Raw genomic sequence first — 17,879 nt, forward strand, 5'->3', positions numbered from 1 at the left:
ACAGAAAGTCCTCGGGAGCGCGCGAGCCTTTCCGCGTACGCGCGCGTCGTTGCTCGATCAAATCGGAGGGCTGCTTGTGCTTCACTTCTCGCGATTCGCGGAGCCGCTCACGAGAGCCGGACTGACTCATAAGTCATAACACAACTCGAGCACTCTTGACTCCCTTTGCCGTTCTTCGCATATTCCGGGAGGGGCCGCTGCAGCCTCTTTCCCTCGCCATCGAGGAGAATGCCGCCTGGGTGGGCTGGAGCCTGCCCCGGCCCATTTGGGCCACAACTCAACTCAACTCAACTCTGCCGGGCCGGGCCGGGCCGGGCCGGGCTACACCCCACCCGGAGTTGCATCACAACAATTCATCAGGTTCTTCCAACTCTTACCGTTCTCCGTGATCTTCAGGCGAAGAATATGTTGCTGAACGTTCCTTTTGGTCTGAATGGTCAAATGTGACTTTTCAACGTTCAATCATACATTGCGTGGTGCGCGGTGCGAGGTGCGCGGTGCGAGTCCCACCCCGTCTCGTCCCCGACATGGAAAGAAAATAAAAGAACTGCTTGCTGCGCTTTACGTTGATTTTTGTGGTTCAATTCAACAATGTCAATGATTTCATCATTTAGCTGGATTAGTGTTTTATTTGCTGTAAAAGAGCAGCTGGGAGTCCCTTTTTTAAATGTTGCTTTATTAACAACAACAATGTACATAAACAGTATAAACATAACATACAAAGTTAATACAATGGGTGAAATAAAGGTTTGAAATTAAACAAAACGGTGGACTCAAAGAAAAACTCATGTCATGCAAATGGACATTTCCGACCTTACGTCACAAGTCAAAATGACGATCAACTCTGTGAAATGACGGGTTCTCCTCTCAATAAAAAGCATTGGACTTTAGCTCTTTGCTTGTCATTTGATTTGTGAGGATGATTCCAACATGTGATGAAATGTCGTTTGACTACTACAACAAACTTTGTAGATGACGCGAGGCCGAGGATGGAGGACTCCGATGCAGAGTAGGAAAAAAGACAATCGCAAGGCGAGAGTTTCATTCTCAGCAAAAAATGACCTCTGAAAAACTGGGGGGGGGGGGGTGAAACAAGTGAGGGGGGGGGTGAAACAAGGCACTGGCAGAGATAAACAACAAAAGGCGCTCCAATAAGGGAGGTAAAAATGGGAACCAAAAAACACGTGACAAGGCAAAAAGATGAGAACAAGGCTGTGAAAAACGCTTCAGTGGACACGAGGGTAACATCGGCACGTGACAGGGGAGACGCAGACTATTAACAGATGAGGGTACGAGGCACAGGTGGGAACACAAGGAAAGGCAAGCAACCTGAATCGAAATGAGTCCGACTTCAAAATAAAACAGGAAATAGCTAGGATGACGAAAACAAAAGACAGACAAACTACGGTCTAACATTAGGACAGTCACAGGCAAAAATAATAACAATCCGCCGTTTGAAGGAAGTATTTGAATTGCCTTGCGTTGGAGAAATACCAGAAAGTATCCATAAAACGCCAGCAGTATTTTAAACACAGCAAAAAGCAAGTGTGCCTTGAATCATTCACGAGTGGAAAGGACATTTGGAGTAACGGGCAGAAAAACGACTCCAAATTGCACGGTGGCCTCCGGAAGTTATCGCCGCTGCCACTGGGCGGCAGTGTTGAGTTTCCATGACCAACCAATCAACCACTTACTGAAGCTGCCATCTTGAGTCGTCAGCGATCGCCGACTGCGTTTGGCTCCGATCAGAAAACGTCCCATTCTTGACCCATTTTCACACGTGTTGCTTTGTTAGAAACGATCTTTGATTGAAGTCAAAGCTTCGATAAGAAATGTTTGAGTGAAGCACAAAACTCTATTTTCATTGCCCCATTCTATCTTTCAAAAGCAAATGATGTCTGCAAGGCCCGAGAAGGAAGAACTGCAGGCAGATCTCTTGCATCGAGTCGTTCCCAAAAACGTCGACAGCAACAGCACCTTTTGCTCTCTTCTTTTTTTTCTACCCTTTTCCTCAACACATTCAACACGGCCATTTTGAATTTAGGAACACACCTTTTTAAGTGCAATAAGGCAGGACAACCTCATCCGATCCATGAGCAGGTATTCTGCCTTAGCACGTGAAGTTGTCGTTATAAAATCAAATATACAATCAGTTCTCACCAGGAACTATTCATAACACATTTAAACGCTAGCCAATCTGGTGGTTGTGTTATGACTTAGCTCATGCTAAATGCTCTCTTGGTTGACAGTTAAACAGATCGAAACAAGTTAATGCACAAGCTTTGTTTTGTTGTTGTTGGGTCACGGCCGCGATCGGAAGCCGGCCCCGCCGCTGCCCTTGTGCCGGTCCCGCCGCTTTGTAACTTTGGAAAAGTGCCGGCAGAAAAGCTCACCTTGCATTGGGTGTGACTGGCGACCACTCAGTAGGACGACCGTTCCCATGATTCTTAAGACACACAAGCAGGAAGTCGTTCCGGTTTGAGCAAAACAACATGAATGGGAAAGTAAACAGGAAGGAATAGAACAGTTCAATTCCTTTTTTATTGGTTTATTGTATGAATTGCTACGACAAGTGCGATCGGTTCATTTCAACGATTGTGTGCGCGTTCCACTTGGGATTCTGCCGGCGCCGGCCAAACAACATTTACATGGCAACATATTCAAGATGAAAACAGATTGAATTAAAAAAAAAAACACAGACATTAAGAAAGCGAGCGAATGAAGACCAAACCGCGTTGAGGAACATCTGCGGCTTTCGGACATCGGACCGCCACTCAACATGGATGACATCATTTCCAAGCAGCGGCGCGAATGATGTCATTTTCAGTTGCCACATTTTCAGCGGCAGTTTGACGACACGCGTTGACCTTTCAGGCTTGCGGGCCAGGGCGGCGGCATCGCAGCAGGCGGCGGAAGGTGGTCCTGAAGGCGGGGCTGCACAGGGCGTAACAGGCGGGGTCCACCGCGCTGTTGACGTAAACCAGCCACAGGCCCGCCTGCCACAGGAAGTTTGGGATGCGGACGTGGCAGAACGCCGCCACAAGTGCCATGACGTTGTGCGGCACCCGAGTGACAATGAAGGTCAGCAGGATGGTCAGAATCGTGCGCGTCACCCTCCTCTCCCTGACCGCCACTCTACGCCGGGCCCGGGAGGTGGACAATGCCGCCGAGGCCGCCTGGTGCCGTCGGGAGAGGGCCGAGTCATCGTCTTTGCCGCCGCCGCCAGACGGACGCGGCGAGACGGAGGCCCACTCCGACGAGTCGCTCGCCGGCGCCGCCGCCGCTCCAGGTCTTCCGCCTTTACATCGGTCAGGTGGCGGGCGCTCGCCGGTAGCCGCGCCTCGCCGTTTCAAGAGGAGGCCGCGCAGCAGAGGAGCGGACGTGCCGACCCGGTCCTCAGGCGGGCGGCGCCGTGCGCTCAGTCGCCGGCGGCTGGCGGCGGACACGTGTCCGTAGAGACCCACCATGGCCAAGCCGGGCAGGAAGAAGGCCGGCACGGTGGTCCCGAGGGTGACGGCGGGGCTGGCCAGCAAGCGCGGGTAACACTCCAGCTCCGGGATCAGGCGCCGGCCCCCGGCCCTCTGCCAGCACAAGATGGCGGGCGTCCACAGGGCGAAGGACAGCAGCCAAGCCAGCGCCATCATCAGGGCGGCCGTCTTGCCCGTGCGCCGCAGCGGGTAGCTGAGCGGCCGGGTCAGACACAAGAAGCGGTCCAAGCTGATGAGCAGCAGGTTCAAGACGGCCGCCGCGCTCACGCCGTGGTCCACCACCAGCCAGAGGTCGCAGAGGGCGGCTCCCAGCGGCCAGGAGCCGCACGCCGCGTACAGCGCGTACACGTTGACCGACACGGCGCCCACCAGCAAGTCCGCCGTCGCCAGGCTCAACAGGAAGTAGTTGTTGACGCTACGCAGCCGGCGGTTGACCTTGACCGACAGGAGGACCAGCGCGTTGCCCACCACGGTGATGCCGCTCAGCGCCACGGTCACGCCGGCCAGCAGGAACAGCTGGGCGCCAGACTGACGGCAGGTGTTGACCGTGGGGCGGGGCCAAGCGGGCACGTCTGACCCGTTTGCCATCTTCCTTCAAAGCACACAAAACGGACGCGGCGTCAAGCAACGGGTCGAGCAACGGGTCAAACTACGGGTCGAGCAACGAGTCGAGCAACGGGTCGAGCAACTCGCGACAATCCTGAAGCAAACGTCGGTCGGATTGTTTTCTTTTGCCGCCACCGGTTGGCAAATGAAAACAAATCCTCAAGCGCCGCTACGGGAGCGGCTCCAAAAGTGACGGCGCTTGACGTCGGAATTGTGCGGAGGCCCGAATGCAGACGCTCGCTCGCCGCATCGTCTCCCACATCAAGCCCCACCCACTTTTCACGTCAAATATTCAAATGTTGTCAAACATTGGATTTTGTTTGTTTTTTCGCTCTGACAATCATCAAACTTGAAACAAAAGCTTGAAATATTTCACTTGTTTGTGGTGAACTTTTGAACTTTTGAAACGAATGAACTGTTCCTCCGTTTTCTCACCAGCGTCTGTTACAAATCAAAGTGCTGTTTGACGGTGCGAGGACGAGAGCAGCAAATATGCAAATGAGCATGCTGACGAGTTAACCTAACGTTGACTTACCCACAAAAGAGCAACCACGCGTCCAACACGACGTCTTCAGATGTCTCACTTCAACAGGCGGCGTGTCCTTCCTCCTCCATCACCATCATCATCATCATCATCATCATCATCATCATCACAGCTGCTTTTGATAAATGAGCTCACATGGACACGCGCTCGACTAAACAATCCGCCAAGCGCAGGAACGAAACGAGAGTTGAATAGAAAAGGAACGAGGAAAAGAAGAAAGCGTCCAACTTGTTTAATGACATCACATCTAAAAGAATGACGAGAGCGCCGTTGGGGAGCCGGCAGCCGGAGCGGCGCTGTGACCAGTTGACTTCAGTGTTAACCAATCAAGTAAAGCCAGGAGGAGCTTGGCCAGGTTGCCACGGAAACGGCATCTGGGACCTGACAATCACACGTCCGTCACGCACACGCACAGACTTCAAAGAGGAAATGTAAACGCCAAACCTTTCAAGTTTGATTGGGGAGGAATCAGAGGAGCCAAGGGGGCGTGGCCTACCCTCAAGTCTCTGCTAAGCGCTGATGAACCGACCAACAGCGAAGGCATCGCGAGCGCCACGCCTTTTTGCACGTGATCCGATGATTTAGGTGAGCGAGCGGCGGCTGAATCACACACACACACGCGCACGCGCGCCCCTTGCGGAAATGGGAGGAGCTTCAGTCCCAACAAACCATCAAACCCAAAAGTCGCGCCAGCAGAGGAAGGCGCTGTTCTTCCGGGACGCGCCATTCGAGCCGGCGCCACGTGTTCCGCCGGCGCCCTTGGTGGCAGGAATGTTGGCGCCACTTTGGAGTGACGGCAAGTGCACGCCGACGCCACTGAAGGTTCGAAGGGAGGACAAGGGCACTACCTGCTGTACGGGTCGCCGTGGAAACTGTTGTGAGGGGAGGGGGAGGGCGAGGGCGAGGGCGAAGAAGAGGAAGGGCCCGGCGGCAGCAAGTCCTCGTCGAGCCCCCAGGAGGGTGCGAGGCGCTCGGGGGGATCGCGGCCGCCGAGCGCCGACCCCGAGGCGACGGCGCCGGCGCCGGCCGCCCTGCCGGCCGTCCTCCCGGCCGTCCTGCCGGCCCTGGCGCCGGTCTGCGAGCCGCGGTGGATCCGATGGCTGACGATGATGTTGTTGCCGAAGCCGCCCATGGACGCCATCGTGGTGCTCTGCTCGCGCTGCACCACCGCCGTCATGCCGCCCTCCGCGATCAGGCGTCGGATTCGAGCCAGAGCGTCTTCGCCGGAACCGCCCCCCTCCGGAAGCTCGCCTGCAACCGCCGCCACGCGTCACCGGCAATTCATTGACCAAATAAAATAAACATCCTTTTTAAAAAAACAAACTAACTCCAATTATAGCAACGTGTGTGTCCTTTTTAGTCCTTTTTAGTCTTTAATGCATTTGGGGTTTATTTTAAATTTCAAGTATATATATTCAACCCGAATAAAGAAAGTGTCACGCAGAAGTGACGTCATCGAGCAGCAGTCAATAGAAAAGCGCCTTGAGATGACGTCGGTCCGAGGCGACAACCAAATGCAACGCTCGCTAACAATTGAGGTGCTTTGCTCGTTTATTCGATTTTGCGCACAAGCAGAGGTGGCAAATCCAGATCCACGAAGTACAAAACCCCGTCACAGTTTGGTTTTAACCCCAGGTGCTAGCTAGCTAGCGAGCTAACTCCCCGGCTAGCTCCCACGGTGCTCGTTTACCTGCTCGATAGCTAGCTAGAATCAATGGCTAAAGCCAAACGGTGGCGGGGTTTGAACCTTCTGCATTTGCCAACTCTGTGCACAAGTAATGCACATTAAAAACTAATACTGAAACTAAAACTAAGCATTTTTTAATCAACAGAATCACCCTGAAAACGAATTAAAAGTAACAAAATTTCAAAAACAAATTAAAAACGGACTAAAAGGAAAATTCCAAAACTATAAAAGCCCGGGTCACAAGTTCTATGCGTCTCACGGCGGATCTGGAACACGCCACTAAAGACAGGTGAGCCGGTGTTGGTCACGTGATATTCAGTTTCGGCTACTTTTGCATCTGCGTACCTGCATTTGCTGGGACCTCTGCCAAGGCTCGGCCGTCCTGTCCTCCCGCGTCCTGAGACTCAAGATGGCCGTCGGCCACAAGACCGGCGGGCGCAGGCGGGGCTAAGCCAAGGAACGAGACAGAAAGCGGATGAGGTGAAAGGTCAAAGGGCAAGGAGCGAGCGCGCGCACCAGGCATACCGATACCAGCTTGCGGCCGGGCGGCACCGGGTTCGGAGAGCTCCGTTTGGGTCTCGGCGTTCTGCAGCTGGACCACGGGCGTCTGCGTTCCTTGCGACGTCACCGAGGGGGCGGGGTTTCTGGGCTGAAGACCAATGGCGTTCATCAAGCCCATGTCGCGGTCCAGCCTCCATCCCGAACGACTGGGCCTGAACAAGAAGGGAGCGGGTTGGCATTGTAGGGGCGGGGCGGGCGGGCGGGCCCCTGCCGATGGGGCCGAAACTCACCCGGCTCGGTCGGAACCCCGCGTCCGGCCTCCGCCGTTGTTGACTGCAAACAAAGGTTCCGCGCCGGACTCGGCGGGACTTTCGCCATCGCTGCGGTAGAACCTGAGCACACGCGCACACACGCGACGCGACACGCGTGTTAATGGAGGCCCACGCAGGAAGCGGGGGCTCAAGCTCGTTAACATTAACGAAGCTAATTGAAGGTCTTGAGCCAGCAGACTTCCTGCTGCCAGTGAGCATCAGCGCTAATCACATCACGGCGTCCGGCGGGCGCACTCACACGGGCCGGCAGATGACCAGGTCGCCCTTGTTGGTTCCGTACGCCAGACCCATGCCGGGATCGGGAAGCCAGCGGGCCGAGTTGATGCTGACGTGGCGCCGCTGGTCTGGCGCCATCGGGTAGACCACGTTGAAGACCATCTGCGAGACATTCGTGACTTGGGATCATCAAGACGGCCGGCAACAAAACAACGCTTGCGTCTTTCTTTCACAATGATGGAAGTGCGCCCCCCGCTGGAAACTTTCAGTGAGCGCGATGCGGCGCGACGTCGGCTTTTGTGCGCATGCATCTCGAATGCGGGTCTCTTCGCTACGTTGACGCCGCAGCTCTCAGATTTTGGGAGTAAGCGTTCACATGACCTATTTATCCATCGCGACCTCCGTCTGTCTGCTGTGCGGATGTAACGCGACCCCAAAGTGACCCGCAAGCGCAGGAGAAGATTCGTCACAACGCTGTGTTTGCGGAAGTACACGCGTATGGTCCAGCGTGCCCTAACCCGAACCCTGCCCACTTTTCCGGCATCTATCTCCTTCCACATAATTCATCCGATTCTCCTCATTCCAATTTGAACACATTCCCCAAATTCCCGCCATTCTGGGTGTATTTTTCTTATTTCCAAATATTCATGTCTTACCCGCAACTCTCGATTTTGTACCCTCGTTCTTGATGGGAGATTCTAAATTTCACATTTACTTGCACATTTTTCATGCCATTCACTTCAATATATTCCACGAATTCATGCCGCGAGCGCTTCCATCTCTTTCACTACCAAAATTCACGTCTAATAAACAGAAGTTTCTGAAGTACAATCGGTCTAAAGGTCTTTTTTTTTTAGCTGTGTAAACACGTTCACAGCAAGTGCTGCGATGCCGGGCGCCATTTTCTCAGCGGCGCTCTATTTGGTTGCCGTCCGTCCGTCCGTCGGTACGCGCGTGCGCTTCCGCGGCACTCACCCTGATGGAGGTCTCCCCTCCGTGCGGCTGCTGCAGCCGGAAGACTTGCGCCACCATGTGGTCAGTGGTGGGATGCAGCAGGATCCTGCGAGAGGCCAGGCCCACCATCACGTAGCAGCCCAGCGGCGACAAGCTCACCGAAATGGCATTGGGACCTTGGGGGGGCAAGCGAGGGCGGTTAGGACGCGGCGCCAGGTGGGGAGGCAAGCGGGGGCGGCTAGGACGCGGCGCCAGGTGGGGATGACGACGGGGATGAAGACGCTACCGAATCGTTTGGTGTAGAGCATCTCGCCAAGGTTGTGCGCCGCCAGGGAGTAGATGGCGAGGATTCCCTCATCGGGAAAACCGCGCTGACTGCTGGGAATGAAGACGGCCAGGAGCTGACCGTCGGCCGAGATGTCGCAGCTGGCGTCGTTGTAGATCTTGCAGTTTGGCACCAGCACGTTGACGGAGGCTGCGCGCAAAACACATTTCAACAAGCAGACGCGACGCAGGCTCCTCATCTTAGCAAGATGGCGGACGGCGCGCTAGCACGTTAGCTAGCCAACGCTCCCTTAGAGGCCGATTGTGTCAAGGTCTCGGGTACCGTTGCTGATCTCGGGCAGGTCGAACTTGGTGAAGTCCCACCACTGAAGGCGGTACGTCGTGTTGGCGATGTTGCTGGCCACCGCAGACTGGCCGTCGCCGATGGACGCGCCTGAAGCGAGCGGACGCCAAAGGAGTCGTCTCGAGCGGCATTTGCAATTGAATTGGGGGGGGGGGGCACTCTTACCGGCGAGCACCCTGTTGACGGACGAGTGCGTGGCCAAGCCGGGCTGGCCTCTCTCATGGTGGAAGATGCCGGCGTACGGCAGGTACTCGGGAAGATGGAAGCGCCTGCGCCGGCACCAAAAACAATCGTCAGCGGACAAGCAAAAGCAAAAGCGTCAATCGGAGGCACTTGGAGGAAAACAAACAAACAATCAAGCACATTTAAAAGAGCCTTTGGAAGCCACTCCCACATTTCCCGTCTATGAACTGCGCTCTCGACAGCCAATTTCTTATCAAATCTTAAGACCCACATATTCAAATTCAACAACTTTACAGGCATTATTTCCAAATTCACACTTTGTCAGTCATTTTAGAAAATGTCACAATTTTCAATACCAACACGATAATATGTTCAATAATGATATATCAATGAACAGATTGTTTTCAATAATGTGTTGTCACAAATAACAGCATCGATGCGCTCCTTTTTGCCTCGTCCCGTTCTTTTATGATCGACAGGAGAAAGACGTTGCACAAAATGCTGGCCACAAGGAAGTGGGTGTGGACAGGCGTCCATAGACAGCCATTTGGCGCCGGCTGAAAACAGGCCGGCCAATCAAATGTGTCTATTTGCGTGACGTCATCTTTGCGCACAAGTTTTTCCGACAGAAGTCATTCGCGACTGTCACTCTTCGGCGGGATGTTAGATTTGTACTTTTTCCGATTTTTACAAGTGGCTTTTGTGACGACACGTCGGCTCTTAGCTCATTGGTTCCTTCCGCTGTCCGTTAGCTCAGGTTTGCCCCGCCCTCAGAGATGCAACGGATCTCCGACAAAGCCGCGGGCGAGTCTGGATTTCCAGGCTGACAAAATGCAGCCGTTATTCTCAAACTGTGTTTATTTGGTATAAAATGGGGCAGTGATGCAATCAGTAAAGTTATTTCCAAGTTTGACATTTGCAGCGAAGCAGATTTGCCCTCATCGAGCCCAGTTGAAAAAGATGACAAGCGAAGTTGTCAAAGTCAGCGAACGCGCCCTCGCTTTAATGACGGACTAGAAACACACGTGGCGTTCACACCCGCCTCTCATTTTTCGAATGACGGAAATGCGCGGCGTGCTGCAAAGTCACCTTGGCACGAAGCGACCCAATGACGGCGCCGACATCCTGGCGTTCCGTGGCGCCCTGTGCCGCGCTCGCTCGCCGTTATCACTGAAACACAACAAGCGCGCGATTAGCCGCCGCCGCCAGCCACGCCCGTCACCCGCGCCGGCCGACTCACTCCAGCTCATCAAAGTCCACGTCAGCGTTGTCCACGGAGCCCGCCGCGCTCCCGGACGGCCCGTCCGAAGAGGACGACATGGCCCGCAGGCGGTTCTGCTGGTAGCGAGGCGAGCGCTGACGGATGCTGTCTCGTCTGGACAAGTACTGGATCATTCTCTGCGCGTAGTACGCCGCCGGAGACAACCTGGACAGCGCCGCGCGTTTTAGCGCACGTGGCTCATCTGTGGATAACGGACGCGCTTACCTCGCCGGGTCGGGATAGATGGGGTGGTCCCGAGATCCGGTCACGTCGTAGCGAGACAAAGACATGAGAGAAGACTCCAAAAGTCTCCTGCCGGACAAAAACCAACAAGGGGTCAAAGAGGGGCATCGGCAAAGACTTTCAGCGCCCGCCCGGGCTACCTTCGCAGGTCGTCGTCGTCCAGGGCTGTGGCTTCCACGGGCATTTCCTGGCTTAAGGCCTCGGGGGTCTCGGAGGCGCGGGGGGCGGTGGCCTGTCGGTAGACCCTCTCCCACTGGGCCGTGTCCTGGTTGTACACCAGACCCACCGTCTGCTCGGCCGCCGCCGCCGGGGGGAAGGCCGCTGCCGCTGCCGCGGGCGCTGACCGCTGCTCGCTCTCGACGGACCCCCCGGCGGTCGGGACCGGGTCATCGGGCGCAGGAGCGGGCGAGGGGGACCCGGCGGAGGCGGACTGGAGAGCGGACGAGGACGACGTGGACGACGTCTGGTTGGTGCGCTCCCAGCGTTGCGAGTCATGATTGAAGGTCAGCAGGTTGTGACACGCCCGGCAGCGGTTCAGGTGCCCGCGAGAGCCCCCGGAAGGGGCGGCCAGGTCAGAGGCGGGAGGGGGCGGGGGCGGGGGCGGGGGCGGAGGCTGGTAATGGACGACGGTGGCGGCGGGAGACGCGGAGGACGAGGAGGGTCCGGCTCCGACCGAGTCCACGTTATTATTCAGAAGCTCTCGGCTATGCTCCTGGCTGGCCCCTGGTGGAGGCTCCGGGTCCTGCATGCGCTCAAACTCCAGGAAGTAGCGACTCAGGTTGCACTGCAGCACATTGCGAAAGGAGGCGGGATTGCCGCGGGAGCCGTCCCAAAAGGGGTGGTGCCCGCTGCTGGTATTGGAGCCGTCCCCTTGCTGGTGAAGGCCCCGCCCGTCGCTGGCCGAGGTGTACACCGGCGAGTGGGAGGAGCCGTCCTGCTGACGCAACACCGCCAGGAGGCTGAGCGAGGACGACGACGAGGTCCTGGGCGGCAGCACGTTGGGACCCGCGTCGCCGCCCTCCCTCATGCTCAGCAAGCTGCGCGTCCAGTCCGGTCCCGGTCTGGGGGCGGAGTTGGGCTCCCCGCCACCGCCGTAGTAGAGCGAGGTGAAGGCTGAGGGACGGGGCTCCGAGGGCTGCCGGGGCTCCGTGCGGGCCGCGGAGGAGGAAGAGGAGGAGGGCGGGGCCTGGGGGGCTTCCGACGGCATCCCGGCCGACGGGCTGCGATTGGCCGAGCAGTGGCCGCACATGCACGCCATGCCGAGGAAGCGGGTGCAGCCCACAAAGGACAACCCGCGCTCCGTTCTGGCAAAGTGGCCCAGGGGGGCGGCGGCGGGCGGCTCCGCTGCGTCCGCGAGGGGGCGCGCCTGCTCCCCGGCGCTCGGCGCACCAGGAGAGCGCGACGACAGGATGTGCAGGAAGTTGTGCAGGATGGGCGTGCGGCGAACAGGCTGCGGCAGGAAGGAGCGCTGCCGGAAGTGCGGGTGCGGCAACTCCACGCTGTCCATGGGGACCTCGCCGTCGTCCTCGCTCTGAAACGCACAAGCAAACGTTGATGGCGGCCCACAGACGGGGCCCGCAGTGACCCGTCGTCGGGAGCTCACCTGCTGATTGGACGAGGGGTTGACGATGGCCGTCAACAGGTTGTGACCCAGCGGGTCAAACCTCACCAACCTGAGGAACACACGCACGTCAGGTACCCACTTGGCCGCGCCGGCTGCACAACAGGAAGTGCCTGAGGGCAGCTTCCTGCATCAAGAAAATCACGAGTGGGACTGGCCGCCATGTCGCGCGCGTTGCGGCTGGGCCATTAAGGAAAACAAATCATCAGCGTTATTCGGACCCGTGTTGAAATCGTGATGAGTAAAAATGATTGATTTCAAAACTCAAAAATCAACTCCTCCAAACGCGCATCATAGTTTGACGCCAGGCACGTTCAAGGCCCCGATTTGTGAACACGGCATGTTTGGCTCGCGTTGAAAAGTTGCGAAATTCAAGTTTCTCGCATTTTCCACCTGCTGCCTTGCATCTTTACAATCACATTCATTGATCTTCTTTTGGTGTTGTTTTATCGTCACAAGTCTTACTGGGCTCATATTTTGTGACGTCTCTTGTGGAAACGTGTGTTGAAACTTGAAATAAGAACAAATAAGTGGCAAAAGAATAACAACGAAAAGCCCAACGGAAAATTGCGACTGTTCCCGCTTTTTACTCGTTGGCCTCTTGGAGGCAGTGCGGCGCCATCCGTGCCAGAGCGAGCTCGGCCAACTCGGGTTCAGCAGGGTAACAAGATGGCGTCCATATTTCATGTGACATATGGTTGCCATCTTGTTGCCTGAAGTGTGCATGAATGGCGTACACGCAACGAGGCCAAGTGAAGAAGAAGAAAGTTGATGAATCGGCTCAAAGCACGCCGAGGGACAGCAGGAGCACCTGAAGGTCACACGTGGTGCCTTCAGGGCACCGTCACAATGTCGGGAACTTGCACACGCGTCCAGCACAACAATTCTTTTTCTTCAACAAGCACGCTTTTAAGATGGCGCCGAGCCAACATGGGAATTTTGATGACATTTTGGATGACTTGCCCAGCACAAGCGCCGGCGTCGAGTCATGCGATCGCACCGGTCAACTGCCAAAGACGCGAAAGGGGCGAGACCCACCGCACTCGCTCGGCGTCGCTGCCCGTCTTGACGGCGGCGAAGGGTTCCGGTCGGCTCCAGTCCCAAAAGTGCAGCTCGTTGTTGGTGGCGATGAGGAGGAGCTGCGCCGTCGGGTGGAAGGCCAGCGAGGCGATGGCCACGTTGCTGTCCGTGAACCAGCTCTCGCTGCCGCCCTGCGTGCGCACATGCATGCAAACGGATCAAAAGGTTCCGTCCGGCGGCCTGCCGGTCTCATCACGCGACTGGAAAGCTGGACTTGATTTCAGAATCGTTTGGACATTTGAAAAGTCAAATGCAAAATTGGCAACCATAGCCGCTAAAGTTAACTTGTTATAATGTTAAACGTTTCCATTGTATCGCGGGAGATCGTTGCCTCGGATGAACTCATTCACTCCCAGCAGCCATTTTGACTGAAGCAACCACTTTGCTCCCGGCTGTTTTACTGGATTTGGACTGATTTTGCAAAGCCAACAGAATATTGTGTTCTATTGCTATCAAAACTACCAAGAGAAAGATGACAGTCTCTTCTTTCATCGGGGGAAAAAAGTTGATTTCTATCGGTTTCCGTTTCGCAGCAATTCGCATTAGAATATAGTTTCATCATTATTCACAAATGTGTTTAAAACTGGGGGGGAGAGCTTGTTGAAACACGGCCCCCGGTTGATCTGGTATACTCTGCTGCCACCTGCTGGCCGTTTTTGTAATAACTACCATTGCTTCAAACGTTGTCTTCAGTTGAGAGGCTGCATGTTTTGTTATAGCATAACAAGCCCCATTAAAAAAAAGATAAATATGTTTTGGGGTGCATGGCAATATTTCAAAGAGAGTATTTATACGTTTTGGGGAGCAAATGAGTTCATTTTTGGGGAAATTGAAAGATTGAAACAGTCGTGCTGATATTTTTTGCCCAGTAAATAAATAATGTAGATTGTACACCATCAATCAAATTGTCAAGTTCAATACACTCAAATGAATTTACACAAAAGGAAAAGATGAAGTTTATATGGACAATATACATTCCCATGATCAATAGTTTTTATGTACTAAACTAAACTTGATAATTGGTCTGCCAAGACAGACGGACAGATAGGGAACGTGTCATAAAAGCTAAAAGCTAAAAGCTAAACCCATTGATAGCGCTCCTATCTGAGTACGGCCATTTTCATTTTATTAAAAAAATAATAATAATAGCAAAAACACATTTCCAAGTTCCAACACAGAGACAAAAGTTGGAGCTGAATTGAACGAATGAATGGAAACGATAAAGCAGCACATCGGAATCTTTCTTTTTAACGGGGCGTAACGTTGTTTGTCCGATCGGAGTTGCCGTAGCGTGACATCATCGGCCGCCGACGGTCGGATTTGCATTTGGCGAGCGAACGGCCAAGCCGAGTGATGCAATTGATGGCGCAGAAAGTGACGTTTCCCTTTTCACAATTGGAAAGGCCGCTTTCGACGTGGCTTTGCTTATTTCTCAAAAGCAGGACAGCAATTGGTCTCCCAAACAAACGGCAACATGTCAGCCATGTGAGCTGCAGGTGCAAAGGTCACAAAAGCGAACTTCCCTGCGCCGCGTACTCATTTTTCATGCTTGACATCGACGGATAAGCAAGAAATTCTGCTGGTGATGATAAAGAGCGTTAACAAGTTGCTTTTCAAACAATGTTGCGAACGGCTCTCTCGTTTATCTTGGCCGATTCCTTTTGTCTTACGCTCCCATCGTCTCGCGTGCTTGTGGGACTCGGTAGCGATAATAAATACTACAAAAAACAACAGCAAAAAGTCACGTATGACTTTATGGCGGGGAGGCAGCGCCGGTTTTGGGCCATCTTGCTTACTCACGTGCAAGTCCCAAATGCGAACTTCGCCATCAAGGCACCCGGAGGCCACCAGGCCAGGAATGGTGGGGTGAAAGGTCACACACCAGGGGGTCCGGCGGTGGCCCACCAGGGAATGGAGGCACTTGCCGGTCTTGACTTCCGTGATGTAAATGTTGTGGTTGACGTGCGTGGAGGCCATGAGGGTCCTTGAAGAGCGTTGCCATAGAAACAGACGACAAGATCAACACACACGCACACACACACGCACACACGCGTCTTCATGTTCAAGTCACAATCGGTAGACTTCGTGCTCAAAGGTTATACACATCCAAGTGCTGTCCACTACTTTAAGACGACATTGGACCGGGTCATGCCATCATCGAGACATTTCCCAGACCAATTCATTCCCCGTGATTTAGGCTACGTTCACACTGCAGGCAAATGCGACCCAGATGGGATTTTTGGGCCCAAATGCGACCCGTATCTGACTTGATGTCGTCGGTCTGAACGGCTCAATTCCGTTTTTTTCATTTTTACATATCCAAATTCGGTCCTAAATGCGCTTGGACTACTCGGGAGACATACGCTAAATTGTTTCAAGTATTGAAATGTGAATTTTCAACAGGTTAAAAAAGTCCTTGCGACAAGAAAAAATGGAGAACTCAAAATTGGCTACTTTGATCAACTCTGGCAAACGTTTGCGGCTCGTCGGACGCGCTCGGTTGGGAAGGGACAAAATGTCTTTGTTACGTGAACCGGCCTCGGGTGTGGCTCAGAGATCTTTTTGGACTGCTTCTGCAGCTTTTATGCGAGCGAGTGGAAGAAAAGAAGACAGAAAATGGCGGTCGGGCGGGCGGGCGGGCATCCTCACCGGTCAGGGCTGAAGGCCAACAGGAAGGTGGATCTGGGGCTGTCGGGCAGCTCAACTTTCTGAGCGAGCACAAATAGCAAATTGTGAGCTGGAGCCAGGCCAGAAGACAACGGCGGCGGCGGCGGCGGCGTGCTCACCTGACTCTGCCACTTCATCCAGCGCACCTTCTCCTCCACCAGCAAGTGCAGGAGGCGCTGCGAGCTGCACGTCTGCCAGCCGCGCTCCCGCCGCAACAGGAGGCGCACCGAGTTCCTGGGACTGGACGACATCACGCTCGCTGTCGGCCGCGTCCACCTCGTCACGGCTGCCGGCTTAGGCTTGCGCTTCCGGTCGTGGAGGGGACAGGGTGCCGTTAGACAGCTACAAATGGGCTTGATTATGGGGGGGGGATGCTCATAACTCTCCTCTCACTTAAATGGATAAAGTGTGTGTGTGTGTACATGCTGGCAACACAAATACACAACAACATGAAATGATCTTGAGCAATACAAATATACCGTGCTTGAGAAATGTATTCAAACAGCTATAATTAGAAAAATAAAGAGCATCGAGCGCTTTAACACGATTAGAAAAGGAGCAAACCATTTCAACCCTGATTCACATTCAATCCTTTAAGTAGTGAAATGATGCAAATTACAACGCATAAGCCAACCACTGCAGGCAAAGGTTGGATTTTATTTGGCACAAAGAGTATTTAGTTCCATGTGGAAATTTGAAAGTGACCGGCAATTCGCCACCTCGCGCTATTTTGCCGTGAATCGCACGACAACTGCAAGTAGCATTTCTGCGACACTGAACGTGTACCAGCTGGTGTTTGTGGCACGATGCTTAGTGGCCCCAAAAGTGATAGGTCATGGGTTCGAATCCAACGCTACTACAATTTCTTGCAAGCAGTCAGGAGTTGCAAAGCAGCCGTTTTGTTTCACGTGTTCATTGAAGAATTGAACAGTTGTTGAATTTTCCACATACGCAATTGCTACATTTGAAAACACCAAGTCTGCCTCTGAGTTATGGTTTGGCCGGCATAACAGCCTATTTCCGGTGGCAAAACAAAATGAAAACTTGGTGGGGAAAACAGCCTGCAATGAAGCGAGGCAAGAACCACGCCCAGTGCATGCTCGTCCGGCGATTGACCAATCAGAGCCGTTCACGGCAAAAATAAGAGAGTTGCTGGTCACGGCACAATATCCGCTGCCTGTTTTATACATGATCCACTGCGACGACCTATTTATTCCTCCGACCATCCTCTCAAAAATGTCTTGCTCGTTTTTTCACATCATCAAGCAATGCTTAGAAATTCACGGCTGCCAATAATCCTATTTTAACATGAAAATATGGTTTGGCATTCGACTAGATAAATAGGCCAACGCTCTCTACGTCATTTGTCGTGTAAAGACGACTAAATGCTGCAATCACGCACGGAAAAACAGAAAAGTGACCAAATGTGCTAGTCGGTCGAAAGCCGCTCGGCGAATATTTTTCTCTCTCGTGCTTTTCAAGCAGCTCCATCCATTAATTCGCCGTAATCTCAAATGTTGACAATCACATGAGGGAAGGAGTGTTTTACGTAGGGCTTTAGTATACACGATTAGTGAAGAGAAAGATGGTGATGTTTAAAAGGAAGGCCTACCTTTCTTCATCTTTGGGGCTGCTAACGTTAGCTACGAAGCTAGCTAGAACCGCAAGGAAAAAAGGTGTCCGTTGTAAAGAAACGTCAATGTTGTGGCGTCTTGTGTTCACTATCGGCGTCCACTTCCACGAACGGACACCATCAGCAATTTGTGCAGGCACTGGAGCGACGTTTGCCAAGACTTTGGTCCACAGTTTGACAAGCTGCACGACGCCGAGTGGCTCCTGCGTAGCCAGCTAGCTAACGGCTAGCCGCA

At 53.9% G+C, this 17,879-nt stretch overlaps 2 protein-coding genes across 3 annotated transcripts; both read right to left on the bottom strand.

Moving 5' to 3' along the window:
• Nucleotides 1-2,522: 2,522 nt before the first annotated feature.
• Nucleotides 2,523-4,774, bottom strand: LOC147174839 (muscarinic acetylcholine receptor M4-like). The gene is made up of 2 exons (XM_086074925.1): nucleotides 4,630-4,774; nucleotides 2,523-4,080 (listed from the first exon to the last, which is right to left on the bottom strand). Exon 2 carries the CDS (start codon nucleotides 4,074-4,076, stop codon nucleotides 2,871-2,873), a length of 1,206 nt encoding a protein of 401 aa, XP_085931051.1. The 5' UTR covers nucleotides 4,077-4,080; nucleotides 4,630-4,774; the 3' UTR covers nucleotides 2,523-2,870.
• An 81-nt stretch (nucleotides 4,775-4,855) lies between these two features.
• Nucleotides 4,856-17,770, bottom strand: ambra1b (autophagy/beclin-1 regulator 1b). Of its 2 annotated transcripts, none has more exons than XM_086074916.1 (19): nucleotides 17,624-17,770; nucleotides 16,131-16,316; nucleotides 15,994-16,052; nucleotides 15,145-15,328; nucleotides 13,303-13,475; nucleotides 12,247-12,316; nucleotides 10,784-12,174; nucleotides 10,626-10,712; nucleotides 10,380-10,565; nucleotides 10,229-10,309; nucleotides 9,122-9,225; nucleotides 8,936-9,046; nucleotides 8,615-8,803; nucleotides 8,350-8,504; nucleotides 7,397-7,536; nucleotides 7,117-7,218; nucleotides 6,857-7,038; nucleotides 6,671-6,772; nucleotides 4,856-5,889 (listed from the first exon to the last, which is right to left on the bottom strand). In XM_086074916.1, the coding sequence occupies exons 2-19, from the start codon at nucleotides 16,260-16,262 to the stop codon at nucleotides 5,483-5,485; spliced, it is 3,855 nt and encodes a 1,284-aa protein (XP_085931042.1). In that variant the 5' UTR covers nucleotides 16,263-16,316; nucleotides 17,624-17,770; the 3' UTR covers nucleotides 4,856-5,482. The 2 variants fall into 2 exon arrangements, with proteins under 2 accessions (XP_085931042.1, XP_085931041.1); XM_086074915.1 differs by having other exon boundaries at nucleotides 6,851-7,038.
• Nucleotides 17,771-17,879: the final 109 nt, after the last annotated feature.

This window comes from Leptonotus elevatus, chromosome 4 (genome assembly GCF_054856555.1).
Source record: "Leptonotus elevatus isolate MCC_2025b chromosome 4, RoL_Lele_1.0, whole genome shotgun sequence".
NCBI classification, from domain to species: domain Eukaryota; kingdom Metazoa; phylum Chordata; class Actinopteri; order Syngnathiformes; family Syngnathidae; genus Leptonotus; species Leptonotus elevatus.

Coding starts and splice junctions, on each gene's coding strand:
- LOC147174839 (XM_086074925.1), bottom strand. CDS start 4,076: ATGGCAAACGGGTCAGACGTGCCCGCTTGGCCCCGCCCCACGGTCAAC.
- ambra1b (XM_086074915.1), bottom strand. CDS start 16,262: ATGTCGTCCAGTCCCAGGAACTCGGTGCGCCTCCTGTTGCGGCGGGAG. Junction 8,505..8,614: donor GCTCTACACCAAACGATTCG/GTAGCGTCTTCA, acceptor TGCCCCCCCAAG/GTCCCAATGCCATTTCGGTG. Junction 7,537..8,349: donor GAGGGGAGACCTCCATCAGG/GTGAGTGCCGCG, acceptor AATGTCTCGCAG/ATGGTCTTCAACGTGGTCTA.